Source organism: Cucurbita pepo, chromosome LG01 (assembly GCF_002806865.2).
Source record: "Cucurbita pepo subsp. pepo cultivar mu-cu-16 chromosome LG01, ASM280686v2, whole genome shotgun sequence".
Taxonomy (NCBI): domain Eukaryota; kingdom Viridiplantae; phylum Streptophyta; class Magnoliopsida; order Cucurbitales; family Cucurbitaceae; genus Cucurbita; species Cucurbita pepo.
The window spans coordinates 4,247,356-4,272,699 of NC_036638.1; the positions used below are offsets into that span (position 1 = coordinate 4,247,356).

Consider the following 25,344-nt stretch of genomic DNA (forward strand, 5'->3'; position numbering starts at 1 on the left):
TGAATATTCCTATGCTTCCTAATACAACTAAAATACTATATTATATGAATTTATTGTTTAAGAAAAAAAAATATAAAGCAAATGTGGCGGGGACAAGGAATATTCCTTGTCCTTACCCATATTTAGGTTATAGACATAAATTTTGCACTCATATCCCTCTGCCTTGTTAATTTGGGATTCTCAACCACTCTAATTTCAAATGTCATTAATTTGTTCTTGTGAATTTTGCATTGATATTGGAGACAAACCAATAATTCTGTATGGTATCATACAAATATGAATAAAATATTAAACATTCCATCCTTAAAGCGATTCAATTAATCTCAACGTCTTGAATTATATTTAAAACAAGCTGTTAATCATGATGGTGATCATGAATGGACTTGAAAAGTACTTTCTTAATTAAAAAATTAACAAATTTCTCTCATTTTTTTATTTATAAAAGGAACAGTGTGGGAAAGGAAAGGAAAGGAAAGGAAAGAAAAGATTATTTTAGAACAAAATTGGGTGATTGCAGACAAGAAAATCTGAGAATATTAGATATATATATATATATATACGTGGAGGAGGGGAATATAAGGCCATAATTGACTTTCTCTCTCTGTCTTTTATTTATTATTATTATTATTATTATGTTTTGAATAATTTATTTATAGGGATAAGTTTAATTTCCTTAGTTAATCTCAAAACTTTGTCAGCTTGTTTGTTTGGTTTGGGATTAAGAGGGGCATGCACTGGAGTGGGGACAAACAAAAGTTGTGTATCTTTTCAAACTTAGGCTCAAAATTGGAGAGTTTCTTTTGAGATGCCCTTTGGCCTTGCCCTTGCCCTTTGCCTTTTCACTGTTTCACCCTTTGACATTATCGTCTTCATCTCTCTCTCTCTTTCTCTCTTTAATTATGTTGTGGGTTTATACAAACAGAAGAAGACACCATCATTGCTATCACCATTATTACACCCTCTCTCTTTCTTTCTCTACCCATTTCCTATGTCTAACACTTCCCATTAGTTTTCAACACCACAAAAGGTGGCTTCCCATTTCTTAACCAAAGTGGCTGATCAAAAGGTCACATCCTTTTCTACGACTCCACAAATTTCCTCGTATCTGCCTCACGGTTTTAAAACGCGTCTATTAAGGAGATGTTTCCACACCTTTATAAAAAATGTTTTGTTTCTCTCTCCAACCGATGTGAGATCTCACATATTTTGAGCATGGTTGAAAACACGATCTCATGTGTCTTTGCTTAACTTGGGAACTGGGTATGAAGGAGAAAGGATGGAAGTTTGTTGGGTAAAAGGAAAAGGGATTTGTGGGTAATTTAAAATGAAAGGTTGTGAGGATGGGTATGATTGAAGTGAAAAAGATAATGATATATCAATCAATGTGTTTGTGTTTTTGATATTGATATGGAAAGGGGAGAGATTAAAGGGTTTTATTGGGTATCCCTCCATTTCATGCAAACAAATAAAGGTTTGAAACAGCAACAGTTCTCAAAAGAGAGAAAGAGTACTGCCTGCACAAACCCCTTTTTACTTTTATCTCACCTTCCATTCTTTTAACATTTGAATTTCAGATGGAGGGACATATGGGGTCCTCTCCATTCCCAATGCTCTAAATCCCAACCAAGCATAATAATAATAAAATAAAATAAAAAAGGCCCATTAGATCCATATCGCACGATGAAAGAAAGATATGATACGTGACACAATCATGAACTTAGGTTGATACCAAAGAAATTAAGAATACTACTACCGAGAGAAGCATGTAAAAAAATTGACATATTTTGATGCAAAATAACAAGAAGAAAAGACAAGAAAAAAGGTGTCCGATTGTTTGTATATCTTTTAAGAAAAAAGAATAAGAAATGATGAATTTTGCATAAAAGGAAAAATTGGGATCATACAAACATGAAAATTAATAGAATATGATAATCAAACTGTGAATGGATTGTGGCGGCTGAGGCATCCCCAAAAATCTCGCCTTTAATTACTCTTTTCTTAAGAAGAGGAGAGAGAAAAAGGAAATGGAGGGTTAATTTAATTTCAATTTCCAACTAATTTGGTGTATAATAAGAATTATGAGGGGATAATTGAAAATAGATATGTTTTATTTACACAATAATAATAGTTAACCAAGAAAATGAGGTGTTTCGATTATGTTTGATAATGGCGAGGGTTAATTAAGGACGATCATTCGTTCTCTACTGTAATTCTCTCTCATAATTTTCCCATTTTCTTTCTTTTTTTTTTTTTTTTTTTTTTTTTTTTTTTTTTTTTTTTTTTTTTTTTTTTTTTTTTTTTTTTTTTNTAATCAGAAGAACAAATCCATGGTTCCACCATACCTTCATTTCTGGCTCTTAAATTCTCCGCCGCTTTATCGCCGAGAAATCCGGTTGAATATGCAGCGCCGGCGGCGTACCGGATCAGTTTTCCGTTGATATTTCCATTGCCAGATCTTAAATTAACACCTTGTTGATTTGATTCTCCACCGCCGCCGCCGCCGCCGACCCATGTCGCCGGAGGTGGGTTGTGGGCGTTGTTGTTCGATTGTAAGGTTTGGGCGGCGGGTGGGAGGTCATGGCTGTGGTTGTTGAGACCGAACTCGTCGAAAAGACCCATTTTGAGATTTTGATCATTGGAGGAAGGGATGAATTTGGGGTTGGATTGAAACATGTTGTGGATGTCAAAAATTGGGTTTTGCAAATTGGTACCGGCGAGGAAGGTGGACTGTGACGGAGACAGAAACGGCGGTTTTTGTGGAAGTGGCCGCAAAAGGTAAGTCTGCGTGGATGGTACAACGTCCAAATGTGCGGCTGACCTGGCGGCGCCTCCCCCGCCGCCAAACAGATCGAACCTGGCAGCGTTTCTTGTAAAAGGGGAGGAGGAAGCGGCTGTGAATGGCGGTGCTGGTATCCCAGTGAATTCCTGGACCATGGCGCGGAAATTGGTAGTATCTGTTGTTAACACCGTCGTCGGAGCTCGTCGAGAGGCCCTCGGCCTTTTCTTCGAGCTCCGAGCCACGTTGGCACCACCGCCACAATTGTTGGGAATATTCTGCAATTCAGACTGGTGGGTGGGTTGGAAGGAATTAGTAGCGTCAGATGGTTGAGAAAAAGTCTGAACACCGGAGAAATTAGAGATAGAGGATAAATTTTGATCGGCGGCGGCGGCGGCGGTGGCAGAGGAATCAGGAGGTGGGCCAGGGAGATCCGGCGAAACCTGATCAGATCTCATAGTCCGGGACCAAAACATATCGAGATTGAGAAGTGGGTTTTGGTTAGAAAGGGAATATCTTGGATCAAATAAAGTAGACAAATGATCAAACATGGCGGCAGAGGAGGAGGAGGTGGAGGAGGATTGAGGAGGCGGAGGTGGATGGAAGTTTGCAGGGAAAGAAGCCGCGTGGGTTGGTGGGTTGGTGAAAAACGTAGTCGGGATGGTGTGGGCGCGTGACTCATACTCCTCATCGCCGCCACTAGAGGACTGCATACTCCCACTATTACCGGAATCCATGGAAGGAGGAGGCGGTGAGTTTGTGGTTTGGTTGAAAACAGAGGAAAATAGAGAAGAAAGGGGAAGTAGGAATTGAACAAAAAATGTGGCATAACCTTCAACAAACAACCTTACAACTTCCTTCAACTCTTCTGCTTTTTATGCCCACCAAAGTTTAGGATTTAGGGTTTCCTCTGTGACAGAGAGAGACAGAATATGGAAATAAAATAAAATAAATAAATAAATAAAAGAGACAGTGTTGTGTTGTAGGCAACATCACTCGATTTAAGACAAAAAAAAAAAAAAAAAAAAAAAAAAAAAAAAAAAAAAAAAAAAAAAAAAAAAAAAAAAAAAAAAAAAAAAAANATATTTATATTTTATAAAAAGAAAAGATAATTAAGGATGGTTGTGGGGTAGCCATGGAAGAGAGAGAACAATCAATTGGTGAATCTAAGAAGTTTAGGGATTATGATTTCCTATGTGAACGCAACAAAATAGTACAATACAACATGGGTGAGGTGTTACATATTCTATATATAAAATATCTATTTTGATTTTATTATTAAAAATTCATTATTCATCTTATAAATACTATATTAATATTAATATGAATGAAGTAACTAAATGCGAAACATAAAGAAGCTAAGAACTAACTTTGTATTTATTGCAATTTAATTCATATTATTAAATATCAACTTAATTCATTATTGACATGAATTTTGAGGTTGTTGCAACCATGAGAACCATAAAGAAGCTAATAACATCTGATTCTATTTAGCTCTATCTACCAAACCAAACCCTAACCCTAACCCTAACCCTTACAAGTTTCACTTTTCTTCCATACACGTTAACTTATTATAATCTTGGTTCCATATATTCCTTCCTAAACTTTAAAACCCTTTATCACCAATAAGTCAATCACGGTTGGGAATTGAAGCTTTGAAGGAGACGCTCAAAATACCCCTACTAAAACAACCAAGAAGAATGCAAAATCGATTTATATCGATCAAAACACATTCCCTAACTCTATAAGAGCCGAGCATTGTGACTTCATTTAGGTTTGAGAATTGACTTGTGAGTTGTATATTTAAAAAAGGGAGGGAGTTGTTGGTGTGTTGGGAGAGGGTTGAAAATTGTTACACAAATTATGGTTTATGGTATAGTTGGTGGGGTGGAGGAGAAGTTTAAGATTTCTTGTTTCAAAGAAGGTGATGTGGCACTAGTGGGTTTTGTGATTATTATGAAACTTTGGTCTTTACTAATATATAATAATAATAATAATAGTGGACCATAACCTAGTTTGGCTTTTAGTTTGTTTATGGAATAGTTTAAGTTGTCATGGGACATCTATTTTAATCATACCCCACATCTTGACTTTACCATTCTTGTAGCTTCTAAATTTTGTTTCCATACAAGATTAAACCATATTATTTGTCAACTTCTAGTCCTTAATTCAAAATTTCATACAAAATTCAACCCCATTAATCATGCGTGAACACATAATACATTCAAAACAACATTAATCTCAAATCTTACGGGTATTTTTAGTAGTTTTTCACATGATACATGACATTCTCATTCAAATTGTGCCTCTAGAAGTCTCCTCATGTATATTCTAACCACCTTTAGCTCCTACCTAAGTAAACTACCTAAGTTAATGCATGAAGAGTCAGATTATGACGTGACCCAACCAGAAAATTTTGGTTTTCTCTCAATTAAGTAGGATGAAAATTGTTTTAATAATAGTTTTATGAAGATTTGATTGAATTCAAATTACGAACAAACAGAACCCACAAATATTATATAAAAAAATGAAGGTATGCATCGAAACTCCCATGCATAGATTATTATTATTTTTTGGATGAGTTGATAAGAAGCTTTTTAGGTAATTGTGTCTTGTGTTGGAACCAAATTGTAGGTCATAGGCATGGTCCAGAAAGCATTGTTGGAAACAAAACAAACACAAAGCAATGTTTGAAAAAAACGACATAGAAGATGGCATCAATCCATTCCCCAACTCCATATTTTCAAACCAATTAAAGTGTTAAAGAAGAAGGGAATATATCAAACTTTCAAACAACAACTTCATTTTGATTAAACCACTTAGAATTAGATCTTTAACATTTTCGATTCTTCAAAGCTCCAATTGATGGCAGATTCTTCGTTCTAGAGCGAAATGATTATTGATGGTGAAGGATATTAGTAGTAGCATTCACAAATGTCCAAAAAGCTCAAAGTTTAAATGGATAAAATCCTCTAAAAACTGTAGACAGCAGTTGATATCATTTCTAACTCACCACGACCACCTTAGTTTTGTCAAACTAGGTAGCAAGGTAGGTGTTTGAAAAACATGTGGCATCGCCATCACGTTACATTTTATAGATTATCATTTGAGTTGGGAAACCAGGAGATTAGTTTCTTTGGAGTAGGGGCAATGAACGAACTTTTCAAGAGGGATGGGGAAATTATTTTATGCTATTATATTATTCTTTCTTTCTTTGTTCTTGGACTTTACATGTTTTTCAACGCATAGTTTTCACTTTAATCATGTCGATGATAAGTCACTTCCTTCGGACACAATATAACACAATAACATGCATTTGCTATGCATTAATTTTTTCTTTTTTTTTTTCTTACGAGGCACCCTCCTTGGCTCTATCAATGAGCTTTATATTGGGTCATACATGTCGTTTTCAGTAGACTTTTTTTTTCCTTTTTTCGTTCTCGACTCCTTCTTCAAAAGTTTCAACTCTTTCAATCATTACCCTTGTGTTAAGTCAACATACCTTAAGATCTAAAGCTAACCCTTTCAAAATGTTTTGAAATTGATTAAATGAAAGGGGTTTGATTAAATTAAGCTGATTTGGTCCATTTTCTATTTGTCTCTCCAAATTATATCTTAATCATTCCTTCCCAATCATATCAACGAAATTTAGAGGCAAAAACTATGAGATCTCACGTCAATTGGAGAGAGGAACGAGTGTCAGCGAGGATACTGGGCTTATAAATGGGGTGTACAGTGAGATCTCACATTAATTGAAGAGAGGAACGATACATTCTTTGTGAGATCTCGCATCGGTGGGAGAGGAGGATGAAGAATTCTTTATAAGGGTGTGGAAATCTCTCCCTAGTAGACATGTTTTGAAAACGTTAAGAGGAAACACAAAAGGGAAAGCCGAAAGAGAATAATATCTGTAGTGCCCGTGGTGAGCTTGAATTATTACAGAAATGACCTAAATCAACTTGGTATGTTATGACGTTGATACCTTTCGAAGAGTAGGATGTTAATCTTTTCCCTATTCAAGTAGAAGGTTTTGAATCTCTATCCCTTGGTTTATTTTAGTGGTCTAAAATTTAAATATTTTGTTTATAAATTCGGACTCGAAGTGATGGTTCTAGTGGCAGACGAGTGAGGAATGCGTAACAATCTACCATTGGAAGGGGAACAACCGCTGGAAACGGTTGCTAATATCCCATACACTGAGGAGCAAAAGGAGAAATCTGCCCGAGAAGGGACTCACTTCTAGTTATTTAGTTGGTGAGACAATAGCTTATCAAGGCAATGATCAATTACTGGTCCAAGAGAATGATCAACCACACTAGGACTGAGACACGACTTAGACTCCTATGGGAGGCAGCTGCTGTGAAATTTTATATTTTTGTGGGTCTAATGTTTTTTTTAATGGTTAAGTTAAAAATAATTGTGTTTTCATTTTCGATATAATATTTTTTATTTACAATTTTTTCTTTTTGTTTATTATTTTAAAAAATATCAAGAGATAAAGGAGGTATATTATAGAAAAGTAAAATTTTAGAAATAGAAATAGACATCCAATCTTTGGAAGACAAAAAATTATATTTATAAAGATATGTTAGAAATAATTTGTTTAAAACAAAAAAAAAAAAATATATATATATATATATTTGACCAGAATGTTTAATTGTTTAGACTAGTTGAAAATTTTGAATTTACTTTGGTTAAAATTAAGATATTATATATATATATATAATACATTTTAATATAATTGGATCGATTAATTAAATAAATAAACAAAAGTGAAAACACGTTGCCGTCCCATAATAATAATAAAAAAATAATAAAGGAGTAAAAAAAAAAAAGGAGAGAATAATTAGATCAGATCCGCGCCACCCCCTAGGTCCCCCTTCCCTCAAGAACCGGTCATTGCCCATTTAAAAAATCAAAAATAAAAAATAAAAAAATAAAGTTCTCCTTTTCAAAAACCAAATCTTTTTTTATTTTCAAATTTACTTCTTAGTTATTTTTCTTTTTGGGAAAAAAAAAAATATATATATATATATATAAAAGAAAAAATAATATATATATTTTTGTGTGTGGGTGTAATTTGATGCAATTTCCCCATGAGGCGTTGAATTTGGCAAAGCATTATTGTCATGGGGAAGTGTGAGGTTAAAAAAAAAAAAAAAAAAAAAAAAAAAAAAAAAAAAAAAAAAAAAAAAAAAAAAAAAAAAANAGTGGTGAGCCATATGTTGTTGGGTATTTTGTTTCCCTAATTGCGTTTCTGATTGAAACAATTGAATGTTTTGGTCATATACATATTACCTCCATTATTCAATTCCAATTTTGGATTTTATTCCACTCTTTTTTTCTCCACTCCCCAAATCCCGAAAAGGAACTTACAAATATTTTGTCAATTCTCTGATTTCTTTCTTTTAAAAAAACGTATATGTTTCATAGATTTTGTGTTAGGTTCACCAGTTTTTTTTTCTTCCCCGAGTGTGATATTATTCATTTTATATATTATTTAAAGAATATTTAATTTCGATAGAAATTGAATTAAATGAGTTTATTGTGATTGTTGTGAGAGTATGTTCCATTATTGGTGTAGATCTCTCTATCACGTTGCTTCATAATTTTAGTAATCTAAAAGTACATATTCGTTTATGTAAAAAGAAAATAAAGAAAAAGAAAACTTGAAAGCATGTAAAAGCTGTTGTACGGAAAATAAAGGAAAATTTAAATGCTTTTTTTATTTATCATTTTTTATGCATTTTTTATATTAAAGAAAGTGGAAAATATATAATAATATATGATAACCAAGCATAAATATAATTTAATTAATTAAAATTAAAGTTTTAATTGAATCTATATTCAGTTCAAGCCACTCAGACATTTTCTATTATCACACGTAACAATAAGAATCTTTTTAACATGTTTTGTACTTAGACAACTCAAAAAAATTCTTAGAAGGTCATCCAACATATAATTGCTCTAAGTAAAACACGCTTAACCTTTGGATTTCTATGGTCGAACCACCAAATAGGAAGGTGCATTTTATCGATAAAAGTAGTAACTTTTATTTCCTTCGAGCATTTCTTAGACATCTTTATCATTAGGATTCTTTCATTTAGATTTGGTCTTAGTTCATTCATGTATCCCTTATTTACATGGGTGTCACACCCCACCTACTTCCACCTTAATTCATTCTTGAACCACAAATTACGCATTACACTTTAAATTCCAAAAATTATATATATAACTCTCTTTAAATTTTTTTAGTTTTAAGTTATGATTTAAGCTTAGTTTTGATTGAATTTGATGAATATGAAAAAGTATTTTAGATTGAATTGAGCCCTCCTTTAAAGATCCATTTCAATAGTATTATAGTCCATGTAGCATTACACACCAGGCCCAACTCCATTTATAGCTCCATATTGTGTTCAAATTTCAAACAGACACATCATATTCACAAAGCTACCACGTGTAATTCAACCAATAAACACACCGTCAATGCACAACCACAGCCCTCTTCAACCCCAACCTCTCCAGACAAATTCACAAAACAGAGAATATGTTAAGAACCTGGTTCCGCAATGCCTACAACAAGGCCCTCCCTAAGCCGCCGGCAAACCAAAAGTTTGGACTACTGGACGGCCATCCTGCGGCTCAGCAACATGCACAGGAAGCCATGGAAGCCCATACCAAATTTAAATCCAATCAAAAGGAGTTCAGAGTGTATCGGTGGAGTCCTGAGCATCCCAACCACAAGCCTTTCCTTCAGTCTTTCTTCATTGATCTCTCTAAATGTGGCTCAATGGTATTGCATCATTTAATCTTCATAATCACTAAGCTTGGTTGGTTGGTTGATTGATTTATTGGGTAGCTTTATTTTAGGTATTAGATGCCTTACAGAAGATAAAAGCAGAGGAAGACTCAAGCTTGAGCTACAGAAGGTCTTGTAGGGAAGGTATATGCGGATCATGTGCTATGAACATCGATGGAGCCAACACTGTGGCTTGCCTCAAACCTATTGATACTGACACTTCCAAACCCACCATTATAACGCCCCTTCCCCATATGTTTGTCATCAAAGATCTTGCTGTTGATCTCACTAATTTCTATCAGCAATACAAGTAATGTCATCCAATTTTTTGTTCTATATGGAACACAAATACAAGTGATCTAATACAAGCATTACCCTTTATGTATAGGTCGATCGAGCCATGGTTGAAGACCAAAAGGTTGCCGAAGGATGGGCGAGAGTTCAGGCAATCTCCAGCGGAGAGGAGGAAGCTGGATGGGTTGTATGAGTGTATTCTGTGCGCTTGTTGCAGTGCTTCATGCCCTCCATATTGGTGGAATCCAGAGGAGTTTCTTGGCCCTGCTGCCTTGCTACACGCCTGTCGATGGATCTCTGATAGTCGAGACGAGTTCGAGAAGGAACGACTGCAAGCAATAGCTGAAGACAAGACGAAGCTGTATAGATGTAGAACTGTACAGAATTGCACAGCCAACTGCCCCAAAAGCCTTGATCCTTCCGGTGCCATTCACCACATGAAGGCTATGCATTTGCTCTCAAAGGACAACAATTAGCTATGTTTTTCTCTGTTTTTCGTGTTATCTTTCAATCTTAATCTTAAAAGGAAATCAATAAATATCTGTGGTTTCAAATTGAAAAATGTAAGTAGAGTTCTATACATAAATAAGTTGGTCAAAGCCAGATCCTTAGGCACCAACTTCTGCTGAGAAATTACAGGTCATATACAACATTACACTACGGTCTTCCATTTCTCTTTAAAAAACCAGGATTTTACACTAAAAATTTTCAGCTCCTGGTGGTTCTTGGCCACAATGGTGGCCTTTTTCAACGTGGGTTGCGCTCATTGATGCATAATTATGGCGATATATCAATTTGGTCCCTTGTAGTTTACGATTGCTGCTTCTTTAACTGCATCCGGGCATTGGCGAGAGCTTCACTGACTTCCCCGTTGTGGGGAGTTTCTCTGAGTAAGAACTCGTAGTCTTGTATTGATGCTTCCCATTTTCCCAACTGCATGATATCACATTAGAGGAACTTGTACACATCATGAAACAAATGCTGGAAGATTATATGAGGTACCTTGGCGTTGCAATCTGCTCGTCTCAGTCTAGCCTTGCTGTAGGACGGGCGAACGTTAAGGGCTGCTGTGCAATCTTCAACTGCTTTTTCGAACTGTCCGAGTTTGGACCGACATGTAGCTCGATTGCACAGCAGCACAGAATTGTATGGATCATGCTCAAGTCCCTCTCCATATGCTAGACAGGCCTCTGAGAACCTTGATGTTTTGAATAGCTCATTGCCATTCCATCGAGCAGCTGTAACTGCTTGAGCACGCCTCATTACTACGTTAGTCTCTCGGTTGTTTGTGTCGAGCCGAGAAGCTCGTTGTGCTGCCTCCAGTGCATCATCGAATCTGCAGACATACACCATTTTGAGTACGATTAAGTGAGATTCAAACTTTTGACCTTTCAACCTTCTTTCGTATTAATTTTAGTCGTAAAGTTATTTCGTTCTGACATTTAGTGCAGCTAGTTGCAGTTGAATGTCTAAAACACGAACCTGCCTGCAACCAAGTCGACCTGAGCACGAATCAGCAGTAAATTGGCATTACCAACAGGACCAAGGAACTTAGTACAGGCATCCACCTCAAAGCTTGGACCTCTTGATATGGCTTCATCAGCATCTTGGTGCTTGTGAAGCTTCAAAAAGGCTTCGGCTTGCAAAGCAAATATCTTTTTGCAAATAATTCACAACAATCAATTAGTAAACGAACAATAGAAACTAGAAACGAAATCATTATCAAACGGGGCTTTGGTATCGAAAACAACTCATAACTAAGCCAAGCACCTGTGGTGCAGAATCAGCCCCGGATGTTATTGCAAAGCCAGTCTCCTTAATCAGGGTGTTCCAATCTCGTAATCGTCGTGCTTCAGTGCATTTGTTCAAATGAGCTTGAACAGCTTTGGCTTTTGCTAAGTGCTCGTGATCGGCCTCGGGCCCCGATTGTCTGTAATGATACATTGCCTTCTCTACCTCTCCTAATCTGTAGTACTCTCAATGTAAAAAAAATGTACAAGACTTAAGGTGTTCTTACAGCTAAATGATGTGTTAAGGTGATACCAATACCTAAGATACAATGTCGCAAGTCGATGATGAGCTCGGTGGTAATGCGGTTCGATCCGAATGGCTTCTCTGCACTCAAAAACTGCATCAAGAAGCATGCCAAGAGCTGTTAAAGCTGCACTTTTATTGCTTCGGTACGACGCTTTGTTCGGGTCGATCGCAATTGCAGCTTCATACAAAGTTAAGGCTTCTGCAAATCTTCCATTCTTGTAATCTTCATTCCCCATGATCTTCAGTTGCTCGGGATCCATTCGAGTTGACAACGCTCGACAAAGAGAACTCGACTGTTCGGCACTTAGTTTCGGTTGAGGCTCGGCTATATTCCCCATCCCACCATTTGGGTATTTATCATTTGTTACTTGAGTCTCTTCTCTACCTATATTGGGCGCATAATCAACCACATTGTGTGCATTTCCTCCTCCACCCCCTCCTTGTCTCAAGTTACCTGTGATCATAGTCACATTCATCCTTAAAAAAGAATCAATCTTTTTCCAACAAAAAAACCATTAATCATGCTAAATTCATATCATACACCGTTCTTCTTGTTGTATAAATCTCTAACTGTGAAACAATTACAAAAAGAACCGCCAATTTATGTCTTATCGTTTCAAACAACTTCAATCTTTACTGTTGATTGTAAAGGGCTGACGCTGGAGGGCATTCATGACTTTACACAGAGACTTGTAATCATTCTTATTATAAGAAGAATCCCCTATATATATATAAAAGTTATTTAGGTTACCAGAACTTAATAAGCGGTTTTTTTTTTCTTCTAGAAATCCAACTTTGATTAAGAAACAAGTCAGAGTAGTGATGAGATTACCCAAATTTCCAAAGAGCATGAAATTGCTGGAGGAGGCTCGAAGAAGCGACCCATTAATTCCCTTCGATTTTTGATGATCGTTGATCATGAGCTCGAGCTCGCCGGAGATGCCAATGGCTTCCTTCGGCACCTTTCTTCCTTGTTCCACATACCCATTTCCCGTCGCTGCCACTTTGTTCGGCGGCGGCGCTACTTTACAACCCGCATTCTGTTTGCTCATTGGAACTCCCTTCTGCTGATTCGAATGCATTGTCCTCTGTTGACTCTGCTGGTTCGGACCCACCCTGTTCGCTGGTTTGGACTCCTCCGGAACATGGATGAACAACGGCTGATCGGAGCCGCCTCGCCGGCGCCTCGAACTGCAGCTGCTCACGACTTTAGCGAGGTCGTTAATTGGATCAATTGTTGGCAATGAAGCACTTGAGGCAGTTCGTCTCATCCAAAATCCACGGCGGCCAAACACAGCGTTCAAAAGGCCACAACTTGATTTCTTGTCCATGTCGTCTTCCATTTTCGACACCGCCTCCAAGTTCTTCGGAAAGAAGATCAAAAATTTACAGAGTCCTCCATTTCCAATGGAGCTTTAATTTGAGACCCACCATTTGAAAGTTGGAAAAAAAAACATCTGTTTGTAATGGAAGAAGTAAGATAAACAATATAGAGAGTGGGCGTAACCCCAGGAGGTGATTTGCATAGCTCCTTCAAACAGAGTCCCTCTCTGTTTTCCGAAAAAGGGAGAGAAGAAAAACTGAGAGTTAATGGGAAGGGGGAAAAAAACGAAAAGCTTAATGGAAAGGGGGTTTTGTTATGAATTGAAAGCTGTGTAATTTGAGGTTTGAAAATAAGTTGTTGAAGAAGGAGCAGAAAAAGGGGGGAGGGCGGGAGACTCGTTCTCCAGGGGGCGCATCAGGATCTCAAAAATATTTTCAAACAAACGGTCAGCTTTGCTCCTTCACCGTCGCCTTCACAAAATTAGAATAATTTAACTAACCAAGAATGTATAGAAATTCTATCGAAGTTAGATTAGAGTCTTGATGGAACATTCATGTTATTTAAAATAATTTTAAATATAACTTCATAAATCCAATTCCAATCCTAAAAGGCGTTATATGTTTTAAGATAGGCGTTACATGTTTGAATGATTACATGCTATTACATAATCTTGAAAGTAATGTAGGGTTGAATTGGTTGTGCTTAAGTAACTATGAACCATTAACATATTTCACGGACCAGTTAGGCTTGGTTTGATTGTAATTGAGCATTAGGAGCAGTTATATAGTGGTAAAACATAATGGTTTATCTCGTGAATTTCCTAAAAAAAGAAAAATTATAGTTCACTTTGAAAATGCCTTCTATATGGCATTATTTGTTCCTTCTTTTTTCTTCATTTAGAGTCGTTTAGTTGAACATTTTGTTTATGATATCTAGAAATACGATGTTTAAGAATAAGATGTTAGACAATTAGATAAAGGGAGAATGCTATTTTAGGCAAATAAATAATATTTTTATTTCTTATCAGATTTACTTCTAACCATTTTATTATATTAATTATAATTAATTTATTTTTATTAAAAAAATTATTAAATATATTTAATCAATTTAATTTTAATTTAACTTTCATTTGTTAAAATACCTTATGTTTTAAATTTTAGGTTTTTAGGTTTTTGTGTTTATTTAGTAATAAATCTTAATAATTAATCTCAAATAAATGAATTTAATAAAATTATATTGAAGAATTAATATACCTGTCATATTTCAAAAAGCAAATATAATCAATTTATCTCCCTCCCCTCAATATAAAATATATTTATTTTAATTTATTGTCATTTCTTCTTTCTAGACCTTTTATAAACTATTTGAAAATGATTCATAGATAAAAATTTATTTATTTCAAGAAAAACTAAAATAAAAAATAAATAACGAAAAAAAACAACAAAATCACGTATAAAATACAAATAATTGAAAAAAGAAAAAGAATTTAAAACACAAATAATAATAAATAAAAAAAAAACAACAAAAACAAAAACACAATATAAATATTAAAAGAAAAAAGAAGGCCAAAAGAATAATAAATAGAAAAATAAGGAAGTGGAGGGAGAAATAATTTAAAAAAAAAATAACTGTGAGCTTTTAAAAAGAAAGAGTTTTCTTAAAAATAATAATAAAAAAGAAATCTATCCCACCAAACATGGGCTTTATAGGCCCATATCAACTCCTTCCACAAGCCCACAAGCCCACAAGACTCATGAGCTAAATGGGCCCTTAGAGTGTAAAATGAAAACTGTCGGCTCTACACATTCATTTAATTTAAGAATTGTTGAAACCTATGGTATAGGAGTCCCTAAAAACACGAATGTGAACTGACCCAACTCAACATGTTTTGGACCAAAATCAAACCATGTCCGGTTGAGTTAGGTTAGATATGGTCTTTTTTCAAAGAAACCAAACTAATTAGGATTTGATTAGTTTTTTTTAAGAAATATGCTTCGATTTGATCGACTTAGATCCATACTATAAACATTATTATAATTAAAAAAGAATAACCAAAGTGCAAGAAACTTCCTTCATAAAACAAGTATGAATTTCACGCAATTGAATCATTGGAAGAAGTTGCATTTGATGACGATCATCAATTATATATATATATATAAAAAAGATTCAATAGTTATTTATACCAAAAAAAGAATAATTGGAAGCGATGGAAAATAGAGAATGAAAAAAAATGGAATGAACGAAAGGAATAAGAGGTGCGTAATAGTTTCATAAGTACTAAAGTGGCATAATTTGAAGAAAAAAAAAATGAAATGGTACCTTGATTCATATTGTGAAAGTACTAATTTAGCATATTTTGAAGAAACAAACACAAAATGCTTTACTTTATTGAGACGTGTTATTGGCTACTCTCGACTCTTCATTTCTTTTATTCCATCAATATTTATTCCTCCACTTTTTTTAAATTGAGTGAATAGATGTATCACTTAATATAAGGTTGTAAAAGAGATTTTAATTTCATTTAAAGTGTTTTTAGAAGAGAGAAAAACATAAACCGGGGGACAAAAATGCTTAACAAAATTAAGTATTATTGAAACTTTAAAAATAACGGTTATTATATATATATATATAGATATAATTTAGCAAAAATAAAGAAAAAAGAAAAGAAAAAACAACTAGAAGACAAATTTCAAATCATTTTCAAAAATTATTTCATCATAGAAGTTTCAAGAGAGATGTTATTTCCTATTTGTTCTCTTTAATGATTTTTTATCGTAAAATTATTATTATTATTTTTAAATCTCCCTCTAATTTCCATACTTTATTATTATTTTAACATGTATGAATATTAATATTTATGAAATATTGGAGAGAAAGATGTTTTTTTTTTAAATGTTAAATGTTCTAATAAATTTGACATGGTTGTTTTTTTTTCATGGGTGAATGGTTGAATGAATCTTTGAATCCATAATATTTTAAAAAAGAAATCATACGATTGACTGATATCATTGAGGGATATCAGCCAATTGGTAACAAACGACAAACTAATATGTTATTTTTTTTCTTATTGTTATTCGAGATGGTCTTCTATCACGAATAAACTTTACTCGGTTATAGAAGGAGTTTTTAGTCATTTTACATTGATTAAATTTTTCCAAATTTACAAAAATACTTCTAGAGTTTTCCTTTTACTATTATTTTGTCAAATTTAGCTGATTTGACTATGAAAAAAAATGCTCAATATTATGTTCACTCTATTCTTTTATGTATATAAAATGTAATAAAAACACGAACTATATATGTATATATATATATTAGAGAGATGCTTTTTTTATGAACAATAAACACTTCTTATCTCGTTAAACGTCATATCAAACATATAGTACTAATACATAGAAATAGAAAAAGAAATGAATAGAACATTACATCATATCAAAATCATAACACCAACAAAAGAAAAGAGGAGAATTTTTGTATTAAAATGGACTAATAATTTTGTACCATTGAATGTGAGTTTTGTTGGAAGAAGAAAAAAAAAGTGCATAATTGGTACGAACATTCTTCCAAGGAGAAAAGAGAAATGAATTAAAAAGAAAAAGGGTGATTAAGAAACAGGAGGAGGAGGAAGAAGAAGAAAGAACCCCCAAGTTTTGTAATAATAATACTAATACTAATAATAATAATAATAATAATAATAATAATATGCCCTCACTGATTGTGACCCAAGCTTTATCAACCAATGAGCAACAAGCACATAGGCACCGTCACGATTGGCTCCCCATAGCAATGGCATCTGGGTCACGTGGGAGTCCATGTGATTTGTGGTGACCCATCACGCACCCACCTCTCGATCACTCATCCACAATGGCTCCATTTTTTTCATCTTAAAAGACAAAAACTTTCACACCCTTTCATGGCGTGGCTCCACCCTCTACTGCGGGGACCAACCAAACGTGTCACAAATATCCACTTCCCTTCCTCGCCCTCGCCCTCGCCCTCTCCCTTTTAACTCCGATCCCGATGAACAGTTGATTATGGTGTTAATCATGGTGGTTGTAACGGATGATGATAACGGCGATGGATAAGGATAATGGATAGTGTGTTGTAGCTTTCCCTTAAATGAGCAAAGATCACATAAATGCTCATAAATGATCCTCCATAATCCACACCCTAATTATCTTCAACGGACTTTGTTTTGGATTCTTGGCTATTTTAAGCTTGCCTTTTAAAATGATCACACCTTACACTCAAGTGGATGAATAAAGGTGTCTGATCTGTTGAAATTATCCACAAAACTTATCCAAAACACTATTTGTTAGGTCCTAAACGAGTATGTTTACACTTGATCCTCTGCTTCTAGCTATACCCTAATTGACAAACTTCATATCGCTCACTCTATGTATTCATATCTAATTTTAGACTACAACAGATAGGAACTACCAATTTTGACAAGCCTTTGTTTATCCATTTGCTTTTAGTTTCTGGATCTTAAGCATGCTCATCCAATGCACCAAACACATTGTTCATTGGTCAACTTCAAACATTTTAAGTTTATGCTCTATTACTTACTAATATTTTGTTACCACCCATGCAAATCTAAACAAATATATCATGTCGATTGCTTTAACACGTCATTAAAATTAATGGATAAAGACTAGTTTTGTAACACCCAAGGTAACAATCTTATTTATTTATTTATTTTTATATTGAAAATGGGAATGTTACTATATGCATGTGGTGTTTGATTTGTATGAAAAACTATTTAAAAATATCTTTATCTTAATGATGCCATGTATTTAATACTCATAAACTTAAAATCATGATTGAAATAAAGGTTTAATAATGAAAACATAACTCTAACGTGGAATAAAATATCAATGGCTTTATTCCATGTTCATTCTCAATGAATGTCGTCATTTATGAGATCCCACATTGATTAGAGAGGAGAACGAAACATTCTTTATAAGAGTCTGAAAACCTCTCACGAGCAGACGCGTTTTAAAAACTTTGAGAAAAAATCCATTATTGGAGTCGAAAAATGTAATCACATACAATGTGTTTTATGGTCGGTGGGACCTAATTTTCATTATTATTTTTTGGGTTCTACTTTTATTTTTTTTAAGTAAAGTTGGATGTATACTTTTTCTTTATACATGGTTCATTCAAGCGCATATGAACCCACTAGATAGGCTAGTTAACATTCGTCCATAACATGCTAGAAAAGTAATCTATGATCATATAACATACAATAGGCATGAAGTCTCATATTAAAAATCTGGGTTCATTTAGTTGATGTGCATAAAACTTTCATACTTACCATAACGTAAATTTCTTACGAGATGTACACACATATTCATGGTATTTCATCATACTTATCATACATGGTATATCATGATGTCTCTATGATATTAACAAAAACAGAAAATATGTATCACAAAGTTGATTCTAAATTCATACATCAACAATAACACGAAAATAGAGGCATAAGGGGTTCAAACAATTTCATACTTGTAAGCTTATCCTATTCAACTTGGGTGGGTGTGAGATAAGGATATGATTGATTTTGTTTTGAAAGGAAAGATGTTAATAGGATTAGAAATTGAAGTGGGGGCCTTGAATGTGTACGATATTCACATCTAAGACATAGGTTTATAATTCTTTGCTTGGTGGCCTAAATAGAGTGCGCCAAAGAATTGGGTGATGAGAAATGAGAGTTGGGTTAGCCATTGACCATAGAGATAGAGAGAGAGAGAGAGAGAGAGAGAGAAAGAACAAAAAAAGCATCACAATTCTCTCTCCCATGTTCACAAACTCCAATAATTGACCAATTTAGAGAGTGATTTTAGGGTTAAATTTGTGGATCAATGATGGGTTTGAATCAAGTGGAGTCCATCTTTCCACGAGGACGATGTTTTTTTAAATATGCTTTGGATCCATGTTCGTGTCTCCATTTCAATGTCCATGTCTTCTTTTTCCTTCCCCTTCCCATTATTATTATTATTATTATTATTATTATTATTATTATTATTATTATTATTATTATTATTATTATTATTATTATTATTATTAGTGTATAACTTAATACTTTAATTAAAAGAAGACAACAACAAAAAAAAAACTCCCTCCTTTTAAGTGGATTCCAACTCCTCATTCAACCATAGATTCCCTTCTTCCATGGTGCCTTTCCCTTTCACCAAACCATCCAAAATATTCAAAACCTCATTATTTTCCCCTCACTCTCCTTACCAACTCACCAACAAACCCCATAATATTAACCATAATCAACTTCCATTCCATTCATCTCTTAATCTTAATCTTCATATCCCACCTATTAAATGGAACATTTTTATCGATATGTTCTTAACTCAAATGACCCGTTGATGTTGATGTTGAAACCTCACCTTAAATTATTGGTACATTCATAAAAAAATAATACATTAAAAGTAGCATTGTTGCATTGCATTGCATGTGGGGATCATATTAGATGAGGTGTTTTAGTATCTCTTTTCTCCTCCCATGGTGTTGTGAACATGTTTGTTGTTTCTACAACAAATGAAACAACAGCTTTTGTTGGGAGAATAAAAGAAATATCTAGTCAAAAGTTGTCTTATAAAAACATTTAAATAATTTCTTTTTCTTTTTCTTTTTAATTTATTATTGTTGTTGTTCTTGAAAGCTGGCTGGCTGGATGGATGGCCTACTGATTTCGGATTTTTCAAGAACTCGAATTTGGGTATCTCCAAAACAAAAGCTTTACAACAAGTATTGATTGATTATTATGTTATTCCCCCATCTTCTGTTTCTATTTGTCTGCGCAAAAGGGTGTCTGCACATCCTTAGTTTCAAACTAAGGTAGCAATGCATATGCTTTCCCCCAACCATACCATAATTTATATTTTTTTTTTTTAGCCTTAGATTTGGTTTAACTTCGTAACCTTTTCTTGGTTTGTGAATTTGAGACCATATTCGAATGAGAATAATCCTGACAATAAGAGACAAAATCATAGGAACTTCATACTTAAACGTGTTTTTGTTTGGAACGATAATTTATCACAATAGACACATGTCGGAACCTCAATTTGGAATCTAGAATTTGAATTTTAAAATTCATGTTTATTCAACTTAGCAAGGCATCAAGCAGAGTTAAGGTAATAATTAATGGACTTAAATTCATATTATATATATTTTTTAAAAAAAGGTGACATTACAGAAATAAAAACTTATATTTAAACCAACTGCCAAACTAGTTCGAAGGCATAGTTAATTAAAGAAAAGAATTATTATATTAATATTGGATGTACTTGGAGTAGATTTGCAGATCCTGTTGAATTAGTTTATTCCATACGTACAAATAATTTGAAATAAAATAAAAGCAAATGGGAATATTAAATTTAAAAGCCTTTAATTAAGAAATAAACACTGTCCACAAAACTGTTAATTAATTAGCCTCAGGGGTTCCTCCTCCACAGCTGTCCACAAAACAGGACGCTGCTGCTCCATATCCATCCAATTACTCTGGAATTTTTTTTTTTTTTTTTTTAAATTAATTTCTTTATGTATACCATATATCTGTCTTAGTACTATCAAAATATTAATTAATTTCTTGTTTGGGTGAACATGTATTCAAATTTCATTGGTCGATGACACCCAAATTAGGGTTTCAAATACCTTACCTTCTAGTATTGTTTGAGTCCACTATCAATAGATATATTGTCCGATTTTTACATCCTTATAAGAAATGCGACTTTGACACTTGATGAACCCGTTAAACGTAAGAATGAGTGGAATGGAACAATAATGATGGATATGTGAGTGTGTATGAGATGGGAGGGGACAGAGAAAGAAAAAGGGGTCTCTCTTTGAGTTGCAAAGCAATGGGTATGGGTTTGAGAGAGAGAGAAGGAAAGAGGAGTATAAAAGAATGGTTTTTTTTTAATGAATTAAAGCTCAGCTAAAGGGTTAGCCATCCCTTTGTTGGCACCAATAATTGGTCCATTGGAGTGCGTGAAAATTGAAAAGCACCACTGCCTTTCAACTGCTGCCTCCCTCTCTCTCTCTCTCTCTCTCTCTCTCTCTAACCCATTCACTAATAATCAATGCCCTTTGACCACTCACGACGCCCTTCACCCTCCATTATTTCTCTTACCAAAACCCATGCATCTCCCTCTTATTCTCTGTATTTTACCTATGCAACAAACAATACTACAAACTCTCTGTATCTCCTTCATCATCTTACGTGTCGATTTTCGTCAATTAAAACGTTTCTTAATTCATTAAAAATATATATCATTTCGATTAACATTACACAAGTTCGAATCTTTTATAATTATGTTTTAACATTTCTTCCCATATGATGATGACATTTAGATAATAAAAAAAATCTTTAATACCGTGTCCTAGTGCCCACCATAAAACTTAACATAGCTTTTCTTGAAGTTCGATCACTTTTTTCGTCAATTATTCTAATGCAAACTAGGTCAATGTTTGAGAGTAATTATGTCGCTTTTCACTGTAGTATGAGTACAAGTTTTTCGGTTGAGAGGATGATGGCTCCAATTATTTGGTACATAGCCTATAAGTTATTTCCTATACTTCATAGCATCTTTTTATAGGTGTCACTCTCTTTTTATCTTTTAACCCCTTTAGAGTTACAAATACTTGTAGAGTAGGTCGAAATGATAGCTAGTGAAACATGAGATATGCAAGTTGTCATGTATAAACGAAAAGGAATACTCGTTCTTATTATTTAAGATATGTTGCCTTCAATATTATATGAAATATGAATTTGTTTAGTCAATACAAACTCAAATAAAAATGTAATCTTTTAGATTTCTTATCTAAGATGATGGTAATTAAGTATATTATCGTGTCTTTGTTCGTATGTAACGAAATGTAGTATTTGAATGGAGAAGTTTTGACAATATAATATCACCCACCAAAACCAAAACCAAAACAAAAAAGCAATTAATTAAGAACAATGCTTTGGTACAAGATTCTCGAAAATGAACCACTTGTAAAGAGTGTATTACCAATCACTAAAATCAAAGTTGCATCACTCAAGAATTTCTCCATAAATCATGGAATTTCATATTGATTCTACTGGTTATGGTCCCTGGTTATGCCTCCATAATTAGGCCACCCCTTAATGAGTTTGACCATTATTAAAGTTTATTCTTACCCATCAACTTTTTAATTTACAAACTCTAATCTAAACAATTATTAAAGCCTTTAGTTGCAATTAACATAACTAAAGGTGGTGATCCCATGGCCTACGCAAAACTCTAGTAGTTCCTCATGATATCAACATTCTAAAAGAAACCACATGAGAATTGTACCAAAAAAGTAAGAGTGTATTTTGGTTTGGTACACAAAAAGGGGAAGAACCATATAATGGTCTCTGCAAAAGTGCTTCTTCTTTTCTCCAGGGCAGCCTCAGAATGGAAAAGTAAGTATTGAAGGCCATCTACTTTTTTTACACGTCCGTCCATCGCCTTTCATTAATCAACTCTGTGTTAACTTGCACAGCATTCTCGCGCCATTAAACAAAAGGAGAGTTACATCAACAAAAAAGCCGATATTGTATTCTTCTCTAAGTATTGGGTTGGTACTTCCGTCTCGACCTTCGGTTAAATTTGTGTAGTTCAAGATTAAGATGTCGAGTTTATCTAGCTTATATATATTTGTTATACAAGTTTGTTTGTTTGAACGAGTTGAAACGGTTAATGTTAGAAGTGTTTTAACCAAATAAGGATATTATTAAAGATCTCATCGCATTTGGCTCCTATATCAAAAACTATAAAAAGTTGAAAGAAAAAACTTTAGAACACCTTAAACAACATTAAAACATTTAATCAAATTCTTTGCTATGAATATTCAAACACATTTGATCTCTCCCACTATCTATAATAATTCATGAAAAAATTGTTAAAACGTCACGTCAAAAATTCGAATCCTTCACCTTCGTATTATTGCTTTACGTTACCAATTTTTTTATATGATTATATAATGGAAGTAAGAAGGATAGGACGACGACAAAGTTGAGAGAAAAAGATGGCTAAGTTACAATACTATTTGTGGTCTTAAAACACAGTTAGTTTACAGATATGTGTAAGTAGAAGGGAACCGAGGTGAAGGAAAAAGTTACAATTTTTGTTTTTCCCATTGACCCTTCTACTTTTTTCTTTTTAACTACTAACCCCTAGAGAAAAAGGAAATTACAACATGTACTGAATTCCCACTCTTTCTCTCTCTACTTCTCAAACCCTGCAATGTCTTCTTAATAAAGATGGTCGCTTCCATTGCACCAAACGTTGCAAAAAGTGCATAACCTGTAATCAAAATTTCAAACCCCATCACAAAAATGATACCAATAATAATAAAGGATATTAATGTTGTTATCTCGTGAAACTTGCCTCGGAAGGTTCTTGTAAAGAATACGAAGCGTGGGTGTCTTTAGGAATTTTCGACACGAGAATTCCAAATCCTTGCTCTCTTTCCCTTAGAACCTATATATATATATATATATCAAGAAAGAGATTAAAAAAACCCAACTTTACATCCTTAACACAAACAACCACGCGTGATAGACACAATACCTTAAATGCATCTTCGTCCGTACGGTCATCTCCAATATAAATAGGAAACACGTCAGAACAATTTGCATACCCTGAATTCAAAATTTTACATTTCATCAACCACGAGATCGAGTATAACAGCCGTGTTGAATAATTTCTCGAGAGAAAAACAAACCTAGCGACTCTAACAAAAACTCGAGGGCCTTCCCTTTGTCCCACTTGATGGTAGGACGGATTTCTAGAACCTGTAAATAAGAAGAAGAAATTGTATTAAGTTTTTTTTTTGTGTGTCATATTATATTTTAAAGCTTTGTAGATGGGAAGAGAGGAGAGAGAGAATAAGGACCTTTCTTCCTTGTGTTAGTCGGAGCTTTGGGTATTCTTTAACCACTGATTTAACTTCATGGGCCAAATTATTCCATTCCTGTAAATTTCAAAAAATTCGAGAATAATAAGAAAAAATAATAATTATTATAATTATAATTATAATAATGACACTAATTATTGTGATGTAATAATAATATGGACATCTTTCGCTTCTCTTTACCTTTTCATCAACACAGCGAAAATGCACTGAGATACAGAACTTGTTGTTCTCCACTTTGGCCCCTGGAGTTGATTTCATTTTATCTACCAGCTGTTCATAGACCTAACCAAAACAAATTCAAAATTTTCATTAAAAATCTGCTCCTTAAATCCTTGTCTTCTTCAATCAAAGCTTATTTCGGAAGAATTAAGGAAACCCACGTCGTCAATCATCGGGAGAAACTCGCTCGCAGGTTGGAACAGGAGGCCTTGATTAACCTGAAAAAGAACCACCTCGGATTCATCAATATTAATTAAATTATTCAGTTTAATCATTACGAAATTTAAAAGTTGAAAAAAATTTGATCTTTTTTGAGTTTGGGGTGGCTTACAGCTTTCTTGAGTTTGGAGGTTTTAGTTGGGCCTTTAATGTCCATGCCATGGCTGCCGGCGTAGTAAAGCTCCCCCAGTCTAATGAATCCGTACACCTACAATTCCGTCGCGGGCGGCGGAGATGAGACCAAAAAGGTGAGTTTTTTGGATGGGAAAAAGAAGGATGAGTTGGAGTAAATTGAATGTAGCGGAAAGGTACCTTGTCTCTGCATCTGCCACTGACGATGGCGGTCGGAAAGCATCTGGCAAGCTTTTTCACTGTCTTCCTCATCTGAATCCAAATTGCCCAAAACCGAAATCGGTGAGTAAGAACAGAGAGAAACCCAATAAAAAGGGAAAACAGAGATTAATGATGAATTCGACAGAGTACTTACAGCTTCCGACATGAAAGCCTTGTCGGGGTCCGCAACAATCGGAGAAAGAGTTCCATCGTAATCCAAAAACATCACAATTTGTTTCCCTCTCGAAGATTGTCCTAAGCTTAAAATATGGAAGAAAAAAAACATTTACTCGTGTCGAAAAGACTTCACAACCTCAACCCTTACGAAAAGACCCTCGTGGAGGCACCCGAATGACTATGTGAAAAACCTTTGTTTCTTTCGATGTTTTTCGACGAATCTGT

The 25,344-nt window shown here is 34.2% G+C and overlaps 4 protein-coding genes across 4 annotated transcripts in view; 1 reads left to right on the forward strand and 3 right to left on the reverse strand.

The window, feature by feature from the left end:
- Window positions 1–2,036: 2,036 nt before the first annotated feature.
- LOC111787762 lies at window positions 2,037–3,737 on the reverse strand. Its single transcript, XM_023667810.1, has one exon. The coding sequence runs from the start codon at window positions 3,511–3,513 to the stop codon at window positions 2,218–2,220; it is 1,296 nt and encodes a 431-aa protein (XP_023523578.1). The 5' UTR covers window positions 3,514–3,737; the 3' UTR covers window positions 2,037–2,217.
- Window positions 3,738–9,268: 5,531 nt separating this feature from the next.
- LOC111791586 (succinate dehydrogenase [ubiquinone] iron-sulfur subunit 3, mitochondrial) lies at window positions 9,269–10,436 on the forward strand. Its single transcript, XM_023672980.1, has 3 exons — window positions 9,269–9,569; window positions 9,647–9,885; window positions 9,964–10,436. The coding sequence occupies exons 1-3, from the start codon at window positions 9,324–9,326 to the stop codon at window positions 10,343–10,345; spliced, it is 867 nt and encodes a 288-aa protein (XP_023528748.1). The 5' UTR covers window positions 9,269–9,323; the 3' UTR covers window positions 10,346–10,436.
- LOC111791576 (inactive TPR repeat-containing thioredoxin TTL3-like) lies at window positions 10,396–13,595 on the reverse strand. Its single transcript, XM_023672970.1, has 6 exons — window positions 12,739–13,595; window positions 11,919–12,360; window positions 11,640–11,835; window positions 11,352–11,524; window positions 10,872–11,205; window positions 10,396–10,802 (listed from the first exon to the last, which is right to left on the reverse strand). Exons 1-6 carry the CDS (start codon window positions 13,247–13,249, stop codon window positions 10,680–10,682), a joined length of 1,779 nt encoding a protein of 592 aa, XP_023528738.1. The 5' UTR covers window positions 13,250–13,595; the 3' UTR covers window positions 10,396–10,679.
- Window positions 13,596–23,267: 9,672 nt separating this feature from the next.
- Window positions 23,268–25,344, reverse strand: part of LOC111777656 (probable trehalose-phosphate phosphatase J) — a 2,720-nt gene continuing 643 nt past the window's right edge. The window contains 10 exon segments of the mRNA XM_023657393.1: window positions 23,268–23,558; window positions 23,643–23,735; window positions 23,826–23,896; window positions 23,980–24,049; window positions 24,151–24,228; window positions 24,352–24,453; window positions 24,552–24,608; window positions 24,722–24,817; window positions 24,922–24,993; window positions 25,097–25,246. Coding sequence (XP_023513161.1) covers window positions 23,487–23,558; window positions 23,643–23,735; window positions 23,826–23,896; window positions 23,980–24,049; window positions 24,151–24,228; window positions 24,352–24,453; window positions 24,552–24,608; window positions 24,722–24,817; window positions 24,922–24,993; window positions 25,097–25,246 — 861 coding nt within the window. The 3' untranslated portion in view covers window positions 23,268–23,486.